This window comes from Stenella coeruleoalba (genome assembly GCF_951394435.1).
Source record: "Stenella coeruleoalba genome assembly, chromosome: 14".
NCBI lineage: Eukaryota > Metazoa > Chordata > Mammalia > Artiodactyla > Delphinidae > Stenella > Stenella coeruleoalba.
Genome location: NC_137160.1, coordinates 89,247,846 through 89,273,123, shown reverse-complemented (window position 1 = coordinate 89,273,123; position 25,278 = coordinate 89,247,846). Strand labels below are relative to the sequence as shown.

Below are 25,278 nucleotides of genomic sequence, written 5' to 3'. Positions count from 1 at the left end.
CACATGAGTATATAACTTATGTAAGGACGCTTGTATAAATAGCTCTGTTAACAGTGGCCAAACACAGACCAGATGGCCAATGGTAGGGGATTGTACATTAAACCGTGGTATTTTAATATGATGAAGTATTCTTTAGTTATTAAGTATGATAAACATCAGATACAGGTGTAGTTTATACAAATAACTACAATGAATAGAAACATAGGTTACAAAGTAGGTCATAATAACTTATTTCCATGTAGAATATGTGTGTACTTGGTAAGTGCTATGACCTGGTTTAGGGAGGTTTTCACATTGTTGAGTTTTGTGTCTCTTCTTGCCCAGGGCCATTCCACTCGCCATTTTCCAGGCAGAGCCCACGGTGAGGAAGCACTTTCTCCGGAAATGGCTTAAGAGTTCTTCCCTTCAAGACTTTGATATTCGGACAGTGAGTGCTGGTTTTTTCCTACTCTCAGAAGTTTAGGAGGAAAACTAGACAGGGCAGAGTATCCCTGACTCAGGTCTCCTTTTTGGCTGGAGACTTCACTCTTGATTTCCTCCTTTCTGTTATGTAATGAATGAGGAAATAGTTACATTTTAGGGCAAAACTGGAGAAGCTAAATGTTGGGGAGGCCCGTTTAACTGTTCTCTTGGATGGACCAAGGCTTGGGGTCTGGCACAGGCTTCCAGTGCTGGCTTGGCCCCCTACCAGCTCTGATCCCGGGAGAGTCGTTTACACTCTCCACTTCAGTTTCCTCCTCTGCGAAATGGGACCTTTACCTTAGAATTTCTGAGAGGGTTAAGTAAGACACGTGAAGCATGCCGCCGCTGCTGCTTTTCTCTCGCACACCCCGCTTGTTGCTGGCTTCCTGCGCGCTCAGATTCTGGACTGGGACTACTACATCGAGCGACTGGGGAGTGCCATACAGAAGATCATCACAATCCCTGCGGCTCTGCAGCAGGTGAGGTTGAGAACTGGTGGAAACAGGGCGCAGTGTGACCTAAAAGCTACAGAAACCTGGGCCTGGCCCAGACTAACAGCATCAGACAAGTGATCGATCTCACCTTTATGTAGGTGAAGAACCCAGTACCACGTGTCAAGCACCCTGACTGGCTGCACAAAAAACTGCTGGAGAAGAACGATGTCTACAAGCAGAAGAAGATCAGTGAGCTCTTCGTCCTTGAGGGCAAGAGACAGGTAATGGGGCCTGGCCCAGGCCAACAGAGGCTGTGACGGTTGGTGCTGGGCAGTGTCCCACGGGCACACAGGGCACCAAAGTCTCCACACTGCTGTCCATAATTTTGGATGCTTCCTTCCATTCAGGCATTTACAATGTTTTTTTTCTTTCTAAAAATGTACACATTGATACTTTATCCTTTAATTCCTCCCAATGTTCTTCTTTTGTGATAAGAAACTTTGTGAATCATCAGTTTAGGGTGAAGAACTATGTGTAAATGGAGGATATACTAATTAGACTCAGTAACTTGGAATGCATCACTATACCTTGAGACCTCAGTTGTCTAAACTGTAAAAAAAAAAAAAAAAAAAAAAATTCTGTTAGAAACTCCAAAAAATACTGAAGACAGTATAATGAAAAGCACAGCTAAAATCAGAAGAGCAAGAAGAAAATTCTGAGGTGCTGAAAATGGAAAGTGAGCTTCAACCAGAGCAGTAAACAAACTCACCTGCTAAAAGCAGACTCTCAGGTTGAATTTTTACAGTCTAACTATCTTATTTATAAGAGCTATACTTAAAAGGGCTCAAAATGATTAAAAGGATGAAAAAACATACATATCAGGTAAACATTAACCAAAACAAAGCTGATGGAGCTACATTAATGCCAGACCAAAAAACTATTTAGGCCAAAAAATACTAGTAGGGATAAGGGTGGAATCAAACTATACTGAAAACCACAATTCACTAGAAATATATAGCAATTCTAATAGCTTAGTTTCAAATTAATTAATGTAAAAATTACCTAAGGTAGAAGAAATTGACATCTAAGCAGTTTGGGATTTTGACACATCTCTCTCAATTGATAGATCTAGCAGACCAAAAACTAGTAAAAATGTGTACAGTTGGAATGACACAATTGCTAACTAGATTTAGTAGCTAACTAGATTTAGTTAACAAATAGAACCTTGCACCCAGTAATTAAAGGATACACATTCTTTTCAAGAACACCTAAAATAAGACTGTCTGTATGCTGCAAAGTGCATTGCGACAGATTCCAAATAATTTATATACAGACCATATTGTTTGGAAACTAAAAAGAAACACATTTATAAGTAACTCATGGATCAAAGAAGTCACAATGGAAATTAGAAGTACTTACTGAATGAAAATACTATCCAAATTTGTAGTATGCAGCTAAAGAGGACTACAAATAACACATAATCTATTTAAATGCGTATAATAGAAAAGAAAAACCAGTAGAAAATTAAGTAAGCTTATAGCTGTGAAAAATTCGAAAACAGTAGAGTAAACCAAGAAAGTAGAAAGAAAGAAGTTATAAAGGCAAGAGCAGAAATGAACGAACAAACAGTAAAACCAAAACCTTGATCTTTGAAAAGACTTATGAAATAGACAAATCTTTGTCAAGATAGGTATTTCAGGTTTTGTTTTAATGAAAACATTATCATTGCAGATATAATAAAGCCTGAAAATAAATAAGTAGTTACCTTTCCTAAACAATTGGAAAACTTAGATGGAATGGATAGTATCCTAGAAGAATTATTCAAATTAACCTAAGAAAAAAAGAGAAAAACTGAATAGAACTTTAACCATTAAAAAATGAATCATAGGGCTTCCCTGGTGGTGCAGTGGTTGAGAGTCCGCCTGCCGATGCAGGGGACACGGGTTCGTGCCCCGGTCCGGGAAGATCCCACGTGCCGCGGAGCGGCTGGGCCCGTGAGCCATGGCCGCTGAGCCTGCGCGTCCGGAGCCTGTGCTCCGCAATGGGAGAGGCCACAACAGTGAGAGGCCCGCGTACCGCAGAAAAAAAAAAAAAGAATCATAATTAGAAAGAAACAAACACTGGACCCAAATGGTTTCTCAGAGGGATTTTACCGAACTTTTTAAACAAATTATTCCAGAGAATAAAAAAAGAGGCTCCTTAGCTCATTTGGTAATCTTGATAACACTTGTTACCTTGGTAACAAACTGACAGGCCAGGAAAAGGAAGGAGTGTTATAGGCCATTGGCAGTAACAAACAACAGGTACAAAAATAGTAACAAACTAAATTTTGCACCGTATAACAACAGTAACATTGTGTACAAGCAGGACTTATGCAAGGAATGGCAGGTGTTAACTTCAGAGATCTGCTAATTCAGTTAATTTTAGGAAAAATCTGTTCATCATCATCATCAAAAGAGAAGACTTATGGGATCATTTCCAGTAGAGGCAAGAAAGAACATTTGATAAACTTTAATGTCTGTTCGTGATAAAACTTTGAGCAGGCAAAATCATAAAAGATGAGATGTTTCTCTGATAAAGTCTCTGTCGAAACTCAATAGCACACATCATATTTAATGGCACATTAGAATCATTAAAGTTGAGGAACAGGAGATGGATGCCTGTTACCATCACTTCTATTCAAAATTGTTTGGAAGTCCTGGCCAGCATAATTCAACAAGGAAAAGAAGTTAAATTTTAAGGATAGAAAGGCATAAAACTCGTCATTTGCAGGTGATATAATTGTTAACACAGAAAATGTAAGGAAACCCAGGAATTGTTTTAACTAATAAGACATTTCAGCAAGATCATTAGATACAAAGCTGATATATAAAAATCTGTAGCTTTATCTTATACTAGAAACAATTAGGATTTTGTTGTTGTTGTTGTTGATTTTTGGCTGCGTTGGGTCTTTGTTGCTGTGTGCAGGCTTTCTTTAGTTGCAGTGAGCGAGGGCTACTCTTCATTGCGGTGTGTGGGCTTCTCATTGCAATGGCTTCTCTTGTTGCAGAACATGGGCTCTAGGCGTGCGGTCTTCAGTAGTTGTGGCGTGTGGGCTCAGTAGTTGTGGCTCTTGGACTCTAGAGCACAGGCTCAGTAGTTGTGGCACATGGGCTTAGTTGCTCCGTGGCATGTGGGATCTTCCCGGACCAGGGCTCAAACCCATGTCCCCTGCATTGGCAGGCAGATCCTTAACGACTGTGCCACCAGGGAAGGCCGGCATGCAGGATCTTATTTCCCCAACCAGGTATTGAACCTGCGCCTCCTGCAGTGAAAGCCGGATTCTTAACCACTGGACCACCAGGGAAGTCCTGCAAAAAGTTTTTTCATGTAACTTGAAAGTCTAATCCTAAAATTCATATGAAGAACAAGTATAAGAAAAACAAAAACAATTTTGAAGATTAACAAGAGGAAGCTTGTCTTAGTATGTAACAAGACACACAAGAAAGTCTTATTAAGGCAAGACCATACAGCAGTAGCGCTAATAGGTACCCTAGAAACAGATCCAAATACGTATGGGAGCTTGGTCTGTCACAGAGGTAGCGTTATACATTATTAAGGAGAACGGAGTGCTTATTCAATAAATGATACTGGGGGAAATGTTTTTTCATATTTCAAGAAGTAAGTAGCTATCTCACACTGAGTATGAAAACAAATTCCAAATACAGATCTAAACTGAAAAAGAAAACAACTGTTTAGAAAAAAACACAGGAGGCTATCTTTATGATGCTGAGGTAGAAAGAGCTTCTTAAGGCATGCATAAAAGACGATCACAAAGGGAAAGACAGATACATTCAATTAATTAAAATGTAAATTTTCTGTAGTCTGAAACAAGAATGGCAGAACGTTGGTATTTATTGAATCTGAGTTATAAGAACCATGGATATTCATTACTTTTGTAATTTTTATAATAAAAAGTAAAAAACACACACTTTTACAGTACAGAAGTCACCATAAAGAGACAAGTCATAATTCGAAGAAGATATTTGGAATGTACGAAAGTTAGGAATGGTCCATAAGCATGTGTATATTTTTCTGTTGCTATGTAGCAAGTAATCCGAGAACGTAGCAGCTTAAGTAACACAGGTGTTTTTGTTTTTTGTTTTGGCTGCGGCGGGTCTTTGTTGCTGCGTACGGGCTTTTTCTAGTTGTGTCGAGCGAGGGCTACCCTTCGTGGCAGTGTGCAGGCTTCTCATTGTGGTGGCTTCTCTTGTTGCGGCATGCAGGCCCCAGAATGCATGGGTTTTAGTAGTGTTTGCAGCGCGCGGGCTCAGTAGTTGCAGCTCGCGGGCTCTAGGGCTCAGGCTCAGTAGTTGTGGCGCACGGGCTTAGTTGCCCTGCAGCATGTGTGATCTTCCTGGACCAGGAATCGAACCTGTGTCCCCTGCATTGGCAGGTGGATTCTTAACCACTGCACCACCAGGGAAGTCCCACAGGTGTGTTATTATCTTGCACTTTCTGTGGCCTGTGGTTCTGGAATCTGGGGACAGCTTATCAAGGTCCCCTGGCTCAAGGTCTCCCACAAACTACAGTCAGGTGTCATCAGGACTGTGGTCTCATCTGAAGGCTTCCCCAGCAACTGGGTAAGGAGGTGCTTCACTCTGGTAGCTGGTGGCAGGATTCACGAGTGGAGCCGTCCTCATTTCCTTGCTCCATGGACCTATCCAGAGGGCAGGTCACAGCCTGGCAGCTGACTTCAGGGCAAGCACTGGATAAGAGCCAGAGTGCCAGCAGTTCAGAGGTCACTGTGTTTTATAATCTAATCTCAGAATGACATCCTGTCACTTTCGTTGTAATCTGTTCATTTGAGGCAGGTCACTGGGTCCAGCCCACACTCAGGAGGGAGTCATACAGGGGCATGAACAGCTGGAGGTGGGGGTCATCAGGGCCATTTTAGAAGACTGACTGCCCCAGGGTCAACCCCACTGTCAGGTAAATGAAAAATGAAGTATTTAGATACCACATCACACCAAAAAATGACTATGGTGACACCAACTATTAGCACATGTGGGAAAATAGGAGCTTATCTGTATTTCTGGTGGGAGTGTGAACACAAGGTCTTCAGGCAGCATGTGGAAGGATGGTTGTTGACGAACCCAGTTTCTAGTTCTGAAAGAGTAGAAATTAACCATTCTTCATTTTAGAATGTCATGGATAGGTAAGCTGATTTATTTGCATAATGGAATATCCTACAGTTAGAATGAATGGACAATGTCCACATGCATCATTAGGGATCAATTTCAAAAATACGTTATTGAGTAAAACAAGTTGCAGTGGGTTGTGTACCATGTGTCTCTGTTCATATAAAACTGCAGCTTAAAGTAATGGTATATGGGTTTATAGGTACGGAGTAAAAGTTCAAAATGTGTGGGGAGTGGTAGGCACTGTGCTTGGGGGCTGGGAGGGAGAAACAGGGGGCCTTTACCTATTCTTTGCAGTATTTTATTTCTTATGAAGAGGAGAGAGTTCTGAAGCAAGCACAGAAAAATGTAAACATTCACTTCATAATGGTGATGCCTGAGTGACATTTTCTGTCTGACCTTTTCACTCTTAAAAGTTTAAAAATAGATTAGTCTGTAAATGAATACGTTTGCATACAAGTATTTTACCTTATTCAGAGGTGCACTTACGGTGATTTCTAGAGAGAGCTGTTCTAAGGCTCCTTTGGCTCTTTGCAGGTGGGCGTGGCACAAGCTTCAGAAGGTGCCCAGAGCCTTGGCGCCCCCGACATGGAGGACTTCGGCCTTGTGAAGCCGCTGCACTCGGCAGTGCCCGTTGCTACCAAGAGGAGGCATAGCCACTGGGAGAGCCAGGAGGAGTCGCAGGACCTGGAGCTGACGGTGCCCTGGCAGGAGATCTTGGGGCAGCCTCCGGGGCTTGGATCCACCCAGGCAAGAATCCTCAGGGGGAGGAAGCAGGGACGCTGGTCAGGCCTGACCTGTGACGAGCCGTCTCCCTGCAGGGTCTGGGCCCTGAACTGGGCCTTGACCCCTGAGCAAGTTGGCAAGATGTACCCAGTTCTTACAGAGCACTTGGGGACTGTGGAAGGGTGTTTCTGTTTCACTCGTGCTCAACTGTATTTCCCGTCTCCTCCTCTTGCCCTATCCCAGGAAGAGTGGCTGGTCTGGCTCCAGTTCCACAAGAAGAAGTGGCAGCTACAGGCTCGACAGCGCCTCGCTCACAAGAAGAGGCGGCGTCTGGCGGGGCCAGAAGGTGCACCGAGGCCTGGGACCATCCGAGAGGGGCCCTCCACAGGGCTGGGGGGCTTCTTGCGAAGAACTGCTCGCAGCATTCTGGACCTCCCGTGGCAGATCGTGCAAGTGCGGACAGCTAGCAGTGGGAGGGCGGGACACCCCTGAGGGCGGGAGCATGGCTTATGGGAACGAAGGGGTATCTGGATGGCTCACGATCCTGGGGACCTGGTCTGGAATGGAGCAGGAAGGGCAGGGCTTTACCTTTGTGCCTCTGTGACAGGGCCTGGTGCTGGAGGCCACCTGGGAGATGGCCTGTCCACAGGTATTGAGTGCCTTCTGTGACACGGTGAGACACGCACTGTTGTGCGACCTGTGTTTCCTTTCAGATCAGCGAGACTGGCCAGGCTGGCTTGTTCAGGCTGTGGGCTGTCATCGGCAGTGACCTGTATTGCATCAAGCTGAACATTCCCCGGGTATTCTACGTGAACCAGCGGGTGGCCAAAGCGGAGGAGGGCCCTTCCTATCGGAAGGTACGGGGGGCAGCTGGCGTTGCTGATCACTGAGGTCAGCTGTCTGCTCAGCCTCTGAGGTTGTCTCCACTATGGAGGAGGCCACGCAAAGACCTAGTGAGCTTTGTGACCTTGAGCGAGGTGTTCTGGAGCCTCCATCTCCTGAGAACCTTCTTGGGATGCTGTAAAAATTAATTGAAATGGTGCTGTGAAGCGCCAAGTGAACGCTCAATGATGGAAGCTGTGGGTGTCATTGTCCTTGCTGCGCCGTCCTCTTGCATCTGACGTCCATGTAGCAGGGGAAGGACTGGGTGGACATTAGTCAGAGGCTGCAGGCTCTGTCTCCATAGGCTCTTTTGATGTTAACGGCTTCATTGGGGTCTAATTCACATGCCATACAGTTCACTCATCTAGTGTACGATTCGTTGGCTTCTAGTGTATTCACAGAGTTATGCAGCCATCTCCACTGTCAATCTTAGAACGTTTTCATCACTCCCAAAGAAACCCCGGGCCCCTTAGCAGTCTCTCCCCTCTCCCAGCCCTCAGTAAGCACTGGTCCACATTCTACCTCTAGATTAGCCTCTTGTGGACATTTCACATACGTGGGGTCCTACAGCAGGCGTCCTCCTCTCAGCTGTGGTGTCTTCAGAGGCCGAGCTCCCAGTCAGCTCCACCCAGAGCTCGTTCACTGAGCAAATGAGCACGTTTCTTGGTTGGGTGCTAGGAACCGATTAACAGGTTGATGTCTAGTTGAGGAGATGAGATTCGAGTATTGGTAACTGGCAACTAGACAGAGGAGCCTTCTGGAGAAGGTGAAACTCGATTCTGACCAGAATGTTCAGCAAAATATGGATCTAGAGAGAGGACAGGGTGGGTGTTGGGCAGCAGAGGACAGATGATCTGGAATTCTGTAGCTTTCTTGGATGTGATGTGATGTAAGTTTGTAGGAGGACATCCTTCCTTGTAGGATATTTTCCCCTTTGGGCACCCCTCTCCTGCTCCCTCCTCGCCAGGATTCCCACACTCCTTTCCTAGTCTTCTGTCCAGGAAAACATGGCTTCTCTTGCGGTTTTTGCTTCCTGCACCCTTAAGGTTAAACCCAGGAGAGAAAAGAGGAATATAAAGCGGGAACACCTGCCCCTCACAGTCTGGGAGCTTGTCTGCTTTTTAGAAGCCTCGGGCAGCTTCTTGAAGTTATGCCCAGACCTTTTCATTTTACTCATTGGGAGAGATGGGCTGTAGGGGTTTACTCCATGGTTGTGGGCACCAGAGGTTCTAGGCCTGTTTAAACGATGCATGGCTGTAAGAGTGTGCGCACGTGTGTTTGCCTGTGCATTGTAGCACACATTACGACTTAGCTCAGTTGTGGGGTGAGATCTTCGCCATATTGTGTCACCAGGTGAATCGGGTCCTTCCTCGCTCCAACGTGGTCTACAATCTCTATGAGTACTCGGTGCCAGAGGACATGTACCAAGAGCACATCAACGAGATCAACACTGAGCTGGCGGCGCCGGACATCGAGGGCGTGTACGAGACTCAGGTAACTGTTTTCCCAGCTGAACTGTGCAAGGATCTATCCGGATGGAATAGAGGGAAACAAACCCCACAGAGGCATGGACAGGCTAGCAGCATTGGCTGTGGACTTCATGGACACAGTGAATTTCAGCAGCATGTCTGCCGAAGATGGCCACGGGCCTGTGCTCTCCCCCGTCAGCCCTCACACCACTCTGCCCCCCTTCCAGGTTCCGTTATTGTTTCGGGCCCTGGTGCAGCTGGGCTGTGTGTGTGTGGTCAATAAACAGTTGGTGAGGCATCACTCAGGCTGGGAAGCAGAAACCTTCGCTCTTGAGCACCTGGAGATGCGCTCTCTGGCCCAGTTCAGCTACCTGGAACCAGGTATGGCATGTGCCAGCCGCCCTTGCTTGACCCACCTCCTGCTTATCTCAGGGTGACAGGCCATATCCTCCTGCAGGGAGCATCCGCCACATCTACCTGTATCACCACGCGCAGGGCCACAAAGCTCTCTTCGGCATCTTCGTGCCCGCACAGCGCAAGGCGTCTGTGTTTGTGTTGGATACCGTGAGTTCTGGGCTAGGCTGTGGGCGAGCCTCGCTGGGGGAGGAGCATATCCCTGGGCACGGAACTCTCGCACCCCTGACCCCACTGCTGCCTTGTTTCCAAAAGCCTTCGCCCAGCAATTAGAAGTGGATCCGCAGAGGTAGCCCGGCCACCCATGTCCACTCCGGGCTGCCCACTTCCTTCCCTGTAGGGAGAGGCGCCGACCCAGCCCTTGTTTGTCTAGGTGCGAAGCAACCAGATGCCCAGCCTCAGTGCCCTGTACTCAGCCGAGCACAGCCGTCTGCTGGAGAAAGTGGGCCCTGAGCTCCTGCCCCCCAGCAAACACACTTTTGAAGTTCGGGCTGAAACAGACTTGAAGGTCATCTGCAGAGCCATCCAGCGCTTCCTGCTGGCCTACAAAGTGCGTGCCGTCGGGGTCCCACACTGCGGGAGCCCCCTCCCTCCTTCCCTCCTTCCCTCCCTCCCCCGGGCCGGGTCCACTTAGCTGTCTCCTTCCCTGCGCCCAGGAGGAGCGCCGTGGGCCCACACTCATCGCTGTTCAGTCCAACTGGGAGCTGAAGAGGCTGGCTGGCGAAGTGCCCGTCTTGGAGGAGTTCCCGCTAGTGCCTGTCCGTGTGGCTGATAAGGTCAGCTACGGGGTCCTGGATTGGCAGCGCCACGGAGCCCGGCGCATGATCCGGCACTACCTCAACCTGGACACTTGTCTGTCACAGGCCTTCGAGATGAGCAGGTGAGCCGAGTGGAGGGGTGTCTCTGCCCATCTTGGTCGTGGCTGGCCTCACGGGTCTCTGGTGGCAAGTCAGCCTTCCCCGCTTCCCTGCGTTGTCCCCTCTGGGGCTGGCTGACCCTGTGCCCCTGCAGGTACTTCCACATCCCCGTTGGGAATCTGCCAGAGGACATCTCTACGTTTGGCTCCGACCTCTTCTTTGCCCGCCATCTCCAGCGCCACAACCACCTGCTCTGGCTGTCTTCCACATCACGGCCTGACCTGGGCGGGAAGGAGGCTGACGACAACCGCCTTGTCGTGGAGTTCGATGACCGAGCCCCTGTGGAGGTCAACAGTTCAGGCTGTTACTCCACAGGTGGGTGGGTGAGGCGCTTGGGGGCCTGGGCTGCTGCCTCTGCCGCTTGTTGCCGTTCTGTGCTGCTGGGAACGCTCAGCCCTGTTGGGCCGAGAGCCTGGGAGCCGAGCCTGCAGGGCTCTGCGGGTGTGTGCTCTGCAGTTGGCCGCCCCCAACAGCAGCCTCAGGGATTTTTCTGAGATAGTGCTTGCTGGGGTCAGGCTCCGCACCCAGGAGGGGTCAGTGCATAAGCGGTGGTGTCTGTGTGCAGTGTGCGTGGAGCTGGACATTCAGAACCTGGCTGTCAACACCATCCTGCAATCTCACCACGTCAATGACATGGAGGGGGCCAACAGCATGGGCATCAGCTTCGATGTGATCCAGCAGGCCTCCCTGGAGGACATGATCACGGGCAATCAGGCTGCCAGCGCTCCCACCAGCTACGACGAGACGGCCCTCTGCTCCAGCACCTTCAGGTACCCAGGGGCTTGCGACCCTGAGAACATCACCTGACCTTTTCTTCTTCTTGTGCCCTCTCCTCTCCAAAGGCCGAACAACAGTTTGGGTTCTAGAAGGAGCAGTAGAAATCCTTTTATCTTCTGTCCTTGTTTCGGAAACTAAGAGCTAAGACAGTGTCAGTGGGGTTTCCCTCCGCCTTGCCAGAAACCAGCATAGGGCCAGGCTCCTTCCTCTGCTCATGGGTCTTTTGCTGCCCTCCAGGTATGGGTTGACAGTTCCTGTGGCCAGAGGCGTGCCTGCAGGAAATCGCCAGTTTACTTGGGGTGCGGGTGTGTATCGAGTATCTGCTGTGGGATGCACAGCAGGACATGCACAGTGGGTTAAGCCACACAGAAGGGGGTGCGAATTGCAGCGGTGACACGGGCAGGGAGCACGTGTGCTCTCCACAGCCCACCGGGTGATATGACTGTGGCCCGTTGTAAAGATGAGGAAACTGAGGCCCCGTGCTTGTGGTCGTGCTGCAGTTGAGGGGAAGGGTTGGTGCTCAGGAGCAAGTCTTGGGATTCAAGAATGGTTTTCTCCAACCGCCACTCCTGTTGCATTCTCACAGAAGGCGGGCAGAGCTGGAAGGAGCAGGCTGCAGGCCAGGGGGCTGGTGGAGAAGAGGCTCAGGGCCCGAAGGCACGGTGTGGTCAGGGCCGAGGGCTGCTGGGCAGGGAAGCGGCCGCTGTGTCCCGAGAGGTGCTGGCAGCAGAGCTGCCACGGGGCGGGGATGGCTGCGAGCCACCTGGGGCGACACAACCAGGGCAGTCGTGGTGAAGCAGATCGTTAGGCCCATGACTGGCCCAAGGGAGGAGGGCCCTGCAGGTCTCTGTGGTCAGTCTTCTCCTGGTTCTCCCAGCAGGTGAGGTGCCTTCTTGTGGGGCACCCCCGTCTTCTCAGCTCTGTCCTGGCACCAGCCGTAGGGAAAACTTGGAAGGTTGTGTTGAGTGTGGTGGTGTTGAGGGGTGCAGATGAGTCACAGAGGGCCGAGGAATGGATCTGAACAGTGAGAAGGGAGGGGGCAAAGGTGACAGCAAAACAGGGAAGAGCTGGTGCCAGCAACAGAGGGGGCGCCCTCTGAACCCCTCCTGCAGGATCCTGAAGAGCATGGTGGTGGGCTGGGTGAAGGAGATCACGCAGTACCGCAACATCTACGCCGACAACCAGGTGGTGCACTTCTACCGCTGGCTCCGGTCCCCGTCCTCGCTGCTTCACGACCCCACCCTGCACCGCACGCTGCACAGCATGATGAAGAAGCTCTTCTTGCAGTGAGTGCTGCCCGTGGCCTTCTCCGGGCTATGCTGATCCCTCAGTCCCCAAGCCAGAAAGATGGCAGTCAGCACCTCTGGGAGTCAAGAGCCCACTTGAACCATAGCGATCAGATGGGTCCCAGGAAGAGCTTAGCTGCCATCGCAGCTTCCAGAGACACGCTGTGCGATGCATAGTCTTTGTTGCTTTTTCATAAGTCATTGTACACTGTGCTTACTGTTCTGCACCTCGCTTGCCTTCGTTAACAGTAGATCTTAGAGAGCTGTGTGTGGATGTACCACGCTAACGGACATTTAGGCTGCTTCCACAACTTCTGCTGTCACAGTGACCAACGTGGAGTGCAAACATGTCTGTAGAATAGTCTTCAGGAAGTGACGCTGTTGCAGATCTGATCGATATTATCAGATAAATCTAGATGGGTGAACACCAATTTGATCAGTATTATCAGAGAGCTCCCTGTAAAGGTCGTACAGTTCATTGTGCTATTAGATATGATTGGGAATGTATGTCCCCACTCCAGGCCACGCCGCCATGCGGGGTATTATTGCCAACCAGATGGGATAAAATGCTCTCTTGGTATACCCTTAATATGCAGTCCTTATTATGAATGAAATTGGACCTCCTTTTCATATCCTTCGCCCATTTTTCTGTAGATTTGGGGTTTTTTTTTCCCTCATTAATTTGTATGAGTTCTTTCTAGATAAAAATTAGCCATTTTTCTGTGATGTGAGTTGCACACTTTTTCCTCAGTCTTTGTCTTTGGTTTTGTTTACGGTAGGGTTTTGCAATGCAGACCTCTTTGTTCTTTGTTGCTTCTGGGTTCTAAGTATGTTTTCTGCTTCAGGACGATCAGCTTTTTTCTCACAGTGTCTTCTGGTCTTCTCTGGTGTCTTGACCGTTGATTCTGAACTTGGTCTGCAGGCTCATTGCTGAGTTCAAGCGCCTGGGGTCATCAGTCGTGTATGCCAACTTCAACCGCATCATCCTGTGCACCAAGAAGCGGCGGGTGGAGGACGCCCTTGCCTACGTGGAGTACATCACCAACAGGTGTCAGCATTCCTGTACCCTTCATTCATCTGTGTCTTATCTGATCCATTCACCTGCTGCTGACAGCCTTAACGTGTCTCGTAGCATGGCTCTGTTGGTAACGAATGCTTTCTGCCTTTGGGTATCTGAAAAAGCCTTTATTTCACCTTTGTTTTTGAAGGATATTTTTGCTGGGCATAGAATTGCAGATGGATCTTTTTTGAAAGTCTTTTTTTTCCTCTTTGTTTCTTTTTGGATAATTTCTGTTGTTATGTCTTTAAATTCACTGATCTTCTGCAGTGTTTAATCAGCCATTAATCCCATCTAGTATATTTTTCATTTCACACTGACAGTTTTCATCTCTAGAAGCTTGGTTTGGGTTTTATACATCTCTAGAGTCTACTTAACATGGTCAGTCTTCCCTCTGGTTTAACACATGCAATACTGTTCTAATAACAGGTTTTTTGTTTTTGTTTTGATTAATTTATTATTATTTTTGGCTGCGTTGGGTCTTCCTTGCTGCGTGCGTGCTTTCTCTAGTTGCGGCGAGTGGGGGCTACTCGTCGTTGCGGTGCGTGGGTTTCTCATTGCGTTGGCTTTTCTTGTTGTGGAGCACAGGCTCTAGGCACGCGGGCTTCCGTAGTTGTGGCCCGCGGGTTCTGGAGCGCAGGCTTAGTAGTTGTGGCGCACGGGCTTCGTTGCTCCACGGCATGTGGGAACTTCCCGGACCAGGGCTTGAACCCTTGTCCCCTAAATTGGCAGGCGGATTCTTAACCATTGCACCACCAGGGAAGCCCCTAATAACAGGGATTTTTTTTGTTTGTTCGGGTTTTTTTTTTTTTGCGGTACGCGGGCCTCTCACTGTTGTGGCCTCTCCCATTGCGGAGCACAGGCTCTGGACGCGCAGGCTCAGCGGCCATGGCTCACGGGCCCAGCTGCTCCGTGGCATGTGGGATCTTCCCGGACCAGGGCACGAACCCGTGTCCCCTGCATCGGCAGGCGGACTCTCAACCACTGCGCCACCAGGGAAGCCCCCTAATAACGGTTTTAATTCCTGTTCTGCTCGTTATTACGTCTCTGTCAGCTCTGATTTGTCTTCAGTTGATAGATTCTTCTCCTTATCATGTGTTGTGTTTTCTCTGCTTCTTTGCACACCTGGTGATACAGGATGGGATGCCAGACATTAAGAATCTTGGCTTGTCCGCTGGGTACTTTTGCATTCCTGTAAATATTCTTGAGCTTTATGTTATGTTACTTGGAAACAGTTTGATCCTTTGGGGCATTTTTTGAGATGTATAGGCAGAGCCAGAGCAGTGTTTAGTCTAGGGCTCATTATTCCCACTGTTGAAGCAAGACTTTGTGAGCACAGCTGCACGTGCCTCTGAGTTACGAGGTTCTGAGAGCGGCGGGGAGCAAGCACCCCAGGCCTGGTGTGGTTTTCTCACACTTGCGCGTGATCCATGCTCTGCTGAGTGTGGGGTTTGCTCTGTGCCGCTCTCGCCTCTCAGCCCTGCGGCGCTGGCCCCTCGTGGCTGGACGCAGATGCCTCCCTAGTATCATGTTTCCCGTGTTCCCTAGGAACTTTGAGGGATGGTAAAATGTGCGTCTACTTTATATTCCTCTTTAGATAAGTAGAGGGTCAAACAGATAATAAAAGAAGTGGGGAGAGTGGGAAAAAAGGGGAAAACTGTTGATTTCATTTAAGCAATTTCTGTTTTGCTTGTTTTAGCATCCATTCTAAAGAGATCTTCCATTCTTTGACAATTTCTTTCTCTCGATGCTGGGAATTTCTTCTCTGGATGGATCCCTCTAACTATGGTGGAATCAAAGGAAATGTTCCACCTAGTATTCACTGTGGACAGGTAAGAGGTAACCAGTCTTAGAGAGCAGAGGTTGGAATCTGAAGCAACTTTAGGGGTCCACATTGGTCCCTTCAGTGCACACTTGAGGGTCGCAGGCCGAGTGCCAGGCACACGGTTCTAGGCCCCGGTCATGTAGTCCTTGCTTTCACGGAGTCTGTGAGGGCAAAGATCACGAACAAGCAAACAAGTAGATGTATACGCCAGTGTCAGCAATGATGAGGGCTCGGAGTAAACAAAAAGCAGGGTAGAGATAGAGAGTGAGCCACGGGGGAGGGGCCGATTTGGATGGGGAGGTCGAGGAGTCCTCTGAGGGGGTGACGGAACTGCAGTGTTAGGCTGCCGTGAGTTACAGGACAAGCAGAGACAGTGGTCACAGGTATGGGCAGAGAGCTGGCCGGGGCCAGGCCACTTGGGCCTGAGGGCTGTGATGGACACTTGGCTTTCAGTGATGGGGAGATTCTGAGTGGGGGAGTGTCAGGGCCTGACTTCCACTTGGATCCTGAGTGGACAGCACCGCAGGAGGTCAAGGTCTGAGTGGAGCCCGGTTAGTGTCGGCCCAGGGGAGGATATGTGGGGCAGGGTGGAGTCAGGGAGAAGGACTCTGGTGGGCATTGCAGGTGGAGTGGATGGGCCAGCAGAATGAATGTGGGGTGACGCCCGGGGGCACAGGGGCGATGTCTGGGCGAGTAGGTTGTAGGTGGGCCTGTGCTTGGGTGTGTGAACCCCGATGGACGGGACAGGAGAGCGAGTATGGGGAGAAGGGAGCTGTGCTTGGCTGCGGCGTGTGGTGTTTGCCGAGCCTGACGTTTGCTTGACGTGCACAAGGTGGAGATGCAGAGGTCAGGTGGTGGCAGGGGCGTCAGGGGAGGGGCTGGGGGTGGGAACTTGGGGTCATCCCAGCTGCTGAGCCTGGCAGCTGGGGCTGGTGAGAACACCTGGGGGTGAGCGTGGGTTGAGAGGCCTGAGTGCCCCCAGGGCAGGTCCCCATGGAGGAAGCTGCCAGTGGGTAGGGGAACTGGGGGGATGGGGCCTCAGGCATCAAAGGGAGAGCGGCCCCAGAAGGAAGGAGCCGTGCTGCTGAGAGCAGATAGGAAACAGAGGCTGCCCTTGGTGCTGGGGTTGGGAGGGCCACTGAGACCACGATGGGAGAGAAGGAAGTGCAGGCCATGTAGACGAATCAAGGGAAGGCAGTGGTGACTGCTGCTCTGAAGGATGGCGGCCGTCAGAGTTCAGATGTTGAACATTCTTGCCTTCCTGGGAGGTGGGAGTTGAATAATTTTAAAGTGAATCCTCTGAAAGAGCAAACGAGAGTAGCAATCAGCTGTGTACTGAGTGCTTCTGTGCACCAGGCACGTTCCATAAATGACCTTATTCTTAAAGCTGTCCCGCAGGAATCTCACCTGGGCTTGGGGGGCGAACAGGGCACCTGTTGGGCGGTGCTGCTGTGTGCAGACGTGACTGGGGTTGTCTCTGTGTCCCAGCAAGACTCCCCCGAAGAGGGCAGAGCGGAGGGGGAGGAGCCTGAGGAGGAACCTGAGGAGGGAGAGGAGGAGGGAGGTGCACAGGAGCTGGATGTCGAGGACCTGCTGGAAAACAGCTGGAACATCCTGCAGTTCCTGCCGCAGGCAGCCTCCTGCCAGAGCTACTTCCTCATGATCGTTTCAGGTGAGTCGTCCACACTCTCCATAGCGCCTGAGCCACGCACTGGGAATAACGTGGCCCTGGTGGGAGCACGCCCAGAGTCGGGGGCCCCTGAGGGGCGCCCTGGCTGCACAGCACTGTGAGAGGCAGGGAGGAGACCCTCGGCCCTCGCAGAAGCTCACCGTGAGGAAGGCTGCCCTTCCCGGGGCGTCACAAAGGCTTCGTGGCCCTGCCCCCGAGGTTTGTGCGCGTGCACGTATAGTGATCAAGGTAAACCCCAAGTAGAAAAGTTTAGACACTTCCTGAATCGACTGCCCCACTGGCTGGTCCTTGAGGCTCAACTTACGGTGTAAGAAACGCCTATATTTCATCTGGGTCTAAAGGTTTAGTGTTAGTAACACAACATTTTAAATCAACTATACTCCAACAAAATTTTTTAAAACGAAGGAAAAGTTTTAGTGTTACAAATCAAATTATTTAGCTTGATGTGTAAACGAAGTGTGTAGATTAAACACCTGTTATAATTCAGAGCTAATCATTACAACAGTTGATGAAGAGCATCATAAATTAAATCATAAATTGTCAGCAGACACATAGACGTAGATATAGGTGCACCCACGTACATAGCGACAGAGGTAGTTCCATTGTGGTTATTTTATATTTTATATTTATATTTTGTCGACTTGTCTTTGAGCCCTTTGCTTTCTTAAGTTCTCTTCTGGAATGTGTGGGCCTGGTGGAGACTTTGGAGAAGTGTGCTGTGCCTGGGGGTCGAGGCGAGCCCTCTGTCTTGCCGTCCAGTGTGAAGGTTGACACGTGTTGCCTGAGCTTGGGCGTCAGCGAGTGCCCTGCGTGTCCCCATTTCTCTGATTGACTTTGGCTCATCTTAGTGCAGCAAATAGAATCATCGCTACTAATGACATTTCAGCCAGTCTGGCCGGCAGTGTGACTAGCCACAGGGTGCCCCCGGATTCTGGGATGTTGGCGGCAATGGCAAATCTCGGGGCCTGTGGCCTGAGCCTGCCCTCTCTCTGCAGCGTACATCGTGGCCGTGTACCACAGCATGAAGGAGGAGCTGAGGCGCAGCGCCCCGGGCAGCACCCCTGTGAGGAGGAGGGGGGCCAGCCAGCTCTCCCAGGAGGCCCAGGGAGAGGCCGGAGCCCTTCCAGGTGAGCGCCCTTGCCACGGGGGGCCACCACTGTGTGCTCCTCAGGGGTCCTTCCCTCGGTGTCGCGATCGCCGTGCAAAATAGGGAGCAGGCATCGTGTTGCTTCTCTTCCCAGGAATGATCACCTTCTCACAAGATTATGTGGCGAACGAACTCACTCAGAACTTCTTCACCATCACACAGAAGATTCAGAAGAAAGTCACAGGCTCTCGGAACTCGACTGAGCTCTCAGAAATGTTTCCTGTCCTCCCCGGTTCTCACCTCCTCCTCAATAACCCCGCTCTGGAGTTCATCAAATATGTGTGCAAGGTGAGGACACTCCCATTGACGTGTGTGCAGGTCACTCCTTTCTTCCAGAAACACCCACTGCGCCCACTCCATGCAGCCGCTGTGGGAAAGACCTCTGTTCTCACTCCACTGAGGGGGCACAAGTCAGTGAGGGACAGGTGAGCTCAGAGAGCACAGGTGCTGAGAGGTGGGCTCAGGGGTGGGGCAGGTGAGGAAGGCCCTCTGATGGGGCCTGGGGCTGAGAATGAGACCACTGTGGCTAAGAGGGTCTGGCCATGGGCAGAGGGGATGCAGAGACCCTGGGGAGGGATGACCTGGTGGTGCTGGTGAAAGGTGAGTAGTGGAACGGCAGGTGCTCATGGATCACGTGGGGCTGGTGGGCCAGACTAGGAACTGGACAGGGCTCCCAAAACGTCTGGGCTGCTGTGAAACCTAAGAGGAGAGCTTGCTCGGATGCTAAATGCCTTTCTGGGAAAGGCAGGCTGCATCAAACGATGGCATAATATTACCAGATGAGGACCAAGCCGGTGTTATCCCTTACGGAGCATTTTCCTGTCCGTTAAATTACCTCCCAGCAAATCACAGTTTCACAGTGATCAATTGGCTTCTGATTGTGGTGAAGAAATGGTTTAGTGTACCATTTTAATTCCTTGGTAGACTTCAGAATTTTTAAGTTTTATTTTTATTAAAGTATAATTTACAGGGACTTCCCTGGTGGTCCAGTGGCTAAGACTCTGCCCTCCCAGTGCAGGGGGCCCGGATTCAGTACCTGGTCAGGGAACTAGATCCCACGTGCCACAACTGAAGAGCCCACATGTAGCAACGATGATCCCGCGTGCCGCAACTAAGAGCTGGCGCAGCCAAGTAAAGAAATAAATACATGTTTAAAAGAATAAGTATAATTTACATACAGGAAAATTCACCATTTTAGTGTGCATTCCGTGAGGTACCCAATCACGCCTTCAGGATACAGAACCAGAGTCCCCACCCCTGGCACGCTCTGATCTGTCTGTCCCTGTGTTCATTTACTTTTTGAAAGTTGCATGCAGTAAAAGTCACTCTCCGTGCAGTGCAGTCGTTCGAGTTTTCACACATGGATAGGGCTGGCCAGCAGCAGCCAGGTAGGTACACAGCGGTCACCACCCCAGAGGCTCCCCCACGCTTCCCCTCAGGCTCAGCTCCTTGCGCCTGCAGCCCTGGAACCGCCGATCTGTTATCTGTCCCTGCGTTGTGATCGCTTCCAGAATGTCACACGAGTGGAATGGTTGGTCATGTAGCCTTTTAGGTCTGACTTCCTTCAGTCAGCAGAATGCACCTGGGGCTCCTCCATGTCATTGCTTGTCTCAGTGCTTCGTTCCTTTCCATCGGTAAGTCTTTTTCTCCCTTGTTGTGTGGGAGAACCGCAGTTCCCCGGTTGAAGGACATTCAGGTTGTTTTCACGTTTTTGGTGACTGTTAGTAAAGCTGCTGTAAACATTCTCATAGAGAAGGTTTTGGGTGAACATAAGTTTCATTCTTGATAGAAACCTAGCAGGGGACTGGCTGGGTCATGTCGTGCTTGTTTCTAAAGTGGCCCCGTTTTGCCACTTTTCAGGCCTCTCATCAGCGGTGTATGGCTACAGTCCAGCTGCTCCACAACGCGCTAGAACTTGGTGGTGTTGATTTTCAAGATTTTATCTGTCCAGATAGGTGTGTAGTGGTATATCACTGTGGTCTTAACTTGCATTTCCCTAATGCTAATGATGTGGAGATTTTATGCATGTGCTTGTTTGCTCTCCATGTGTTTTTGGTGAAATGTCCAGAGCTTTTGCCCATTATTAAAAACTGTTTCTTTTTAAAATAATTTTCATTGGAGTATAGTTGATTTACAATGCTGTGTTAGTTTCAGGTGTACAGCAAAGTGAATCAGGGTTGTTTTTCTTATTGTTGAGTTTTGAGAGTTCTTCATATATTCCGTATATAAGTCCTTTATCAGATCTGTGACTTCCAAATACTTCCTCCCAGAATTTGGCTTGCCTTTTCAAAATTCCATTTTTCAGTGAGCAGAGGGTCTTAACTTTTATCTAATTTGTCACTTTTTAAGGGTTGAGCTTTTGGTGTCATATCTGAGAAATCTTTGCTTTAACCAAGGTCACAAAGTTTTTCTCTTATGTTTTCTTCTAGATTCTAGAAGTTTTATAGTTTTAGGTTTTATATTCAGTCTGTGATTCATTTTGAGTTAATTTTTGTGCAATGTGCATGTTATAAATTGAGGTTCATATTCTGCATAAACATATCCAATTATTCCAGCATTATTTGTTGAAAAAATCAGCCTTACTCCATTTAAATATGTTTGTGCTTTTTTCAAAACTTAACTGGCCATATATATGTGTGTGGGTCTGTTTCTGGGTCTCCATCAATCTGAATATCTGTCTGTTCTCCAATACCACACTGTCTAAATTTCTGTAACTTTATCAATATGTCTTGAAACCAGGTAGTGTGAATGCTTTAACTTTATTCTTCTTTTTCAAAATTATTTTGACTATTTTAGTTCCTTTGCCTTTCCTTATAAATTTCAAATCAGCATATCAATTTCTACCAAAAAAAAATCCTCTTGGATTGTTGATTGGAGTTGTTTGGAGTCTTGGATTAATTTAGGGAGAATCGATATCTTAATGTTCAGGCTTCCAATCCATGAACCACTATATCTTTCCATTTATTTAAGTTGTCTTTGACTTCTTTCATCAGTGTTTTTGGAGCTTTCAGCATAAAAATAGTGCACATATTTGCACCTCAGGTTTTTATGGTTTGGGTGCTATTGTAACGGCACTGATTTTTCTTTTTTTTTAAATTTCGCTGCGCTGGGTCTTAGTTGCAGCACGCCGGATCTTCATTGCTGCGTGCGGGATCTTTAGTTGCAGCATGCGGGATCTAGTTCCCTGACCAGGGATCGAACCTGCGCCCCCTGCATCAGAGGAATGGAGTCTTAACCACTGCACCACCAGGGAAGTCCTATCCTGAGAGTTTTAATCATGAATGGATGTTGAATTTTGTTAAGGGCTTTTTCTGTGTCAATTGAGATGATTGTATTGGTTTTTATTCATTAGTCTCGATATGGTGAATTACACTGATTTTCAAATGTTGATCCAGCCTTGCATTCCTGGGGTAAATCCCACTTAGTCGTGATACCAGTGGGTTCAATTTGCCAGTATTTTGTTGAGGATATTTGAGTCTGTGTGTGTGACAGTTTTTTTTTACTGTAGTTGTACTGTCTTTGTCTGGTGTTGGTATCAGGGTGATACTGGCCTCACAAGATGAGTTAGGAGTGTTCTCCCTCTTGTGTTTTCTGGAAGATACTGTGTAGAATCAGCATTACTTCTTCCTCAATGTTTTGGTGAATTCACTTTCATTTTTTTCTGTCTCTTAATTACATCCAGTGTTCTCCCTATGTAAAAGACATGTATAATGTATATATTTTAAATAATACTGCCCAGTAGGCTGTCGATCCTCATTATAAATGTGCTTGCAAATCCACCCACTTTGTTTCAGATCGACCATAAACGCTCCTCCTAAAGAAGTCTTCTAAGTGCCGTTTGGTTCTGTGCTCTTGGCACTGTGCTAGGACAGGAGTTGTAGGGCTGGGAGAGGCCAGTGAAACATGCCAGTGCTGTCTTCTCTTGTTTACAGATGGGGGGTTAACGAGTCTCCTGTGGCTCTGCAGGAGCGACTTCCAGTGCCAGCACTGCGGGCACTGACACACACGTGTGCTGCAGAGGCGTTTCTCGGCTGGCCTGGGAGCCCCCCCACCGTGGAAGGTTGAAGTCAACCCCTTTGCAGTGAGACTGTAGAGCTCTGGTAGACTTAGGACTGCCTGTCATTGAGGAAGAAGGGGCCAGTAAGGAGAACACGTAGAGCACACTTCGGTGTGTCCCAGAGTTCCCCGGAGCTGACAGAGACCACAAGGCCTGGGGGCAGGGCCTCCACTCCACTCTTATGGCCCCGAGTCGGGGAATCACTGATGTACAGAAGGCAGGAAGAGTTGAGATGATGCTGAGAAACAGTAGCTTAGAGAGTTGGCTGTGGGGTTTTCTGGTCCAAACAGCAGCAGGGAGGCCCCGGGAGCTGTCCCTGATGTGGGCTCTGTTCTCTGCAGGTCCTGTCTCTGGACACGAACATCACAAACCAGGTGAACAAGCTAAACCGAGACCTGCTTCGCCTGGTAGATGTCGGCGAGTTCTCGGAGGAGGCCCAGTTCCGAGACCCCTGCCGCTCCTACGTGCTCCCTGAGGTCATCTGCCGCAGCTGTAACTTCTGCCGGGACCTGGACCTGTGCAAAGAGCCCTCCTTCTCTCAGGTGGGCCAGCTCCGTCAGGCCCCTTGCTGGTAAAGCCAGAATATCCAGGCATCAGTGGATCAGGGGGTCCTGCAGTACTCCCTATCAAGTGACCCCAGTCTCCACCTTTACTGGGCTACACCTCCTGGGCCCCCAGCTAGCTTTGATGTGAATTAGAAACAAACACCCTTTTCAGGCCACTCAGCTGCCACATGCCAGAGTCTTGTCCTGGTAAACACGTAAGTGATGACAGTGGTGATGTGAGTGTGCCCTGGAGCTGTGAGCAAGCAGTACCACAGTTCTCACCACGAGCTTTTCTCTTTCCATCCCTTCTCAATACTGGGGCTGAGGAAGGTGACCTGGTCCCTTTCCTTCTCTGCCTAGGATGGGTCTGTGCTGCCTCAGTGGCTCTGCTCCAACTGTCAGGTAGCCTACGACTCGTCAGTCATTGAGATGGCCCTGGTGGAAGCCCTGCAGAAGAAACTGATGGCCTTCACCCTGCAGGACCTGGTGAGCAGCGGGGCCTGGTGCTGGGGCTTTTCTGCACCCAGCCCGACCGCCCCTCCAGTTGGTGGAGGGTTTGTTGATAAGCAGTTCACACCCACGGGAAACTAGAGGTGTACACAGGTCTCAACATCGTTACCTGGTCCTCCAAGGTAACCACCTCTTGGGTCAGGCCTTGTCCATGAGCCCAGGTGACTCATTCATTCCTACAGCATCTGTTAGGCACCTACAGGGGCCAAGTGCTGGCTTCATGGACCTTTTTTATTCTAGTGGAGGGAGATACACAGTAAACAGGACAACTAAGTGATGGTAAGAGTAAAGAGAACCAACAGGCAGTGTGTGAGCAAGAGGGAAGCTTTCAGCATTAGTTGGAGGAGTGGTCTCACCAAGAGGGAACATCTCAGCAAAGACCCGAGGAAGGTGTTGCGGTCCAGACAGGGAACAGCTGGTGCCTGGTGTGATGGATGGGGGAGCCCCAGACTCAGAGTCAAGGGTAGGGTGTCCACCGGGAGGGTGTTGGGAAGCAGTTGGGATGTTTGGATAAAGCCCATTATCGAGTCTCAGATTTTATTCAGAATTGAGGTGAAGGCCATGGGGGAGGGAAGCCTGTCAGGTGCCAAGCGACTGGCCAGCCCTGGCCTGGGCCAGGGAGGCTCCTGACTGGGGCTGCTTCTCATTGCAGATCTGCCTGAAGTGCCGGGGTGTGAAGGAGACCAACATGGCCACGTACTGTAGCTGTGCCGGGGCCTTCTCCCTCACCATCCACACCAAGGTGGGGCCTCCCGTGGACAGCCAGCCCTGCTGCCCCTCGGCCATTGGCCCTTTCTGGGTCTCGGCCTTGCATCTCTGTGCCTCCTCTGGGACTAGTTCTCACTGTGACTGGTCATTCCTGTAGGTCTTCATGGAGCAGATCAGAACCTTCCAGAACATTGCCCAGCACTATGGCATGTCGTACCTCATGGAGACCCTGGAGTGGCTGCTGCAGCAGAACCCCCAGCTGGGACATTAGCAAGCTGGGCAGCGTCCCCATTCTCTTCTCTGACTACCCACATCCAAGACGGGCACCCAGGAAGACGACCCTCAGGGAGCAGGTCATGCAGCCCAGAAGAAGCGTGAACCAGCCAGAGCAGGAAGTGGCTCCACCTCCAGGTTCCCGGGGCCCAGCCTCGGCCAGGGCAGCCCTCTCTAGGCCCAGCCTCGGTCGGGGCAGCCCTCTCTAGGCCCGAGAAGCGTCTCCAGCGAGGGGTCCCAGGGCTGCCTTCTCGCTGGATGAACACCCCTCTGCTGCTGCACGGCCCTCCCTGCCCACTCCTCTGCTGCCCTGAGGTGCCCTTGGAGGTCTTCTGTTTGAGCCGAGCCCCTGAGGGTGTCTGGAAGCCAGACGCAGGGCGAGGGGCACCTGAGTGGGAGTCTGCAGCCCCAGCTCTCCAGTTCCTTGCTTCCGGGAGAGGTGGCTGTCCTACAGTCCACGCCAGCGGCATGCGGGCCACACCCTGGGGACCCTGGCTGAACCTGTGGAGACCTGGGCGTCTCTCACACACTGAGTTCTGGGGCTTGGGCCCCTCTGTCTGTGGAGATTCCCAGTCAGAGCAGCCTTTGCCGGAGTGTCCGTATCATGGCGTAGTCACCTCGTCGGCAGCAGCGAGACTGGGCGGGGGGCGGGGAGGCTGAGGAAGGGGAGGATCTCAGGCTGGGGCTCAGCCGCAGCGGGGCGTGGCACCTCTCCCTCTGAATCTGCCTGTGCTGTGAGGGGGCCACTGCAGCAGGAGGCCTGAGGGCCCCGGGGAGGGAGGAGGCGCGCCATTATCGCGGACTTCGACATGATATGTTAGCACCTGGATTCTAGAGAAGTATTTCTTCACATGCCAGACTAGGTTCTTTCCTTCAGGTCTAAGAAGTGGTTGGGAGAGGATGGAGAAAAGGGCAACAG

At 50.0% G+C, this 25,278-nt stretch overlaps 1 protein-coding gene across 2 annotated transcripts in view; it reads left to right on the top strand.

Annotated features, from left to right (window-relative positions):
• The window catches only part of POLE (DNA polymerase epsilon, catalytic subunit), a 55,184-nt gene extending 30,199 nt beyond the window's left edge, over positions 1 to 24,985 (top strand). The window contains exons 27-49 of one of the 2 annotated variants that reach the window (XM_079943185.1): positions 325 to 427; positions 861 to 941; positions 1,055 to 1,177; positions 6,614 to 6,826; positions 7,046 to 7,255; positions 7,516 to 7,659; positions 9,038 to 9,178; positions 9,381 to 9,534; positions 9,611 to 9,717; positions 9,941 to 10,117; positions 10,224 to 10,447; positions 10,579 to 10,799; positions 11,050 to 11,254; positions 12,374 to 12,547; positions 13,470 to 13,595; positions 15,304 to 15,436; positions 16,918 to 17,101; positions 18,115 to 18,246; positions 18,361 to 18,554; positions 22,665 to 22,865; positions 23,229 to 23,354; positions 24,031 to 24,120; positions 24,244 to 24,985. In XM_079943185.1, coding sequence (XP_079799311.1) covers positions 325 to 427; positions 861 to 941; positions 1,055 to 1,177; positions 6,614 to 6,826; positions 7,046 to 7,255; positions 7,516 to 7,659; positions 9,038 to 9,178; positions 9,381 to 9,534; positions 9,611 to 9,717; positions 9,941 to 10,117; positions 10,224 to 10,447; positions 10,579 to 10,799; positions 11,050 to 11,254; positions 12,374 to 12,547; positions 13,470 to 13,595; positions 15,304 to 15,436; positions 16,918 to 17,101; positions 18,115 to 18,246; positions 18,361 to 18,554; positions 22,665 to 22,865; positions 23,229 to 23,354; positions 24,031 to 24,120; positions 24,244 to 24,357 — 3,577 coding nt within the window. In that variant the 3' untranslated portion in view covers positions 24,358 to 24,985. Of the gene's footprint in view, positions 1 to 324; positions 428 to 860; positions 942 to 1,054; positions 1,178 to 6,613; positions 6,827 to 7,045; positions 7,256 to 7,515; positions 7,660 to 9,037; positions 9,179 to 9,380; positions 9,535 to 9,610; positions 9,718 to 9,940; positions 10,118 to 10,223; positions 10,448 to 10,578; positions 10,800 to 11,049; positions 11,255 to 12,373; positions 12,548 to 13,469; positions 13,596 to 15,303; positions 15,437 to 16,917; positions 17,102 to 18,114; positions 18,247 to 18,360; positions 18,555 to 22,664; positions 22,866 to 23,228; positions 23,355 to 24,030; positions 24,121 to 24,243 lie in introns of those variants that run through there. The other variant, XM_079943186.1, reaches the window with a different exon arrangement.
• The last annotated feature ends 293 nt before the right edge of the window (positions 24,986 to 25,278 follow it).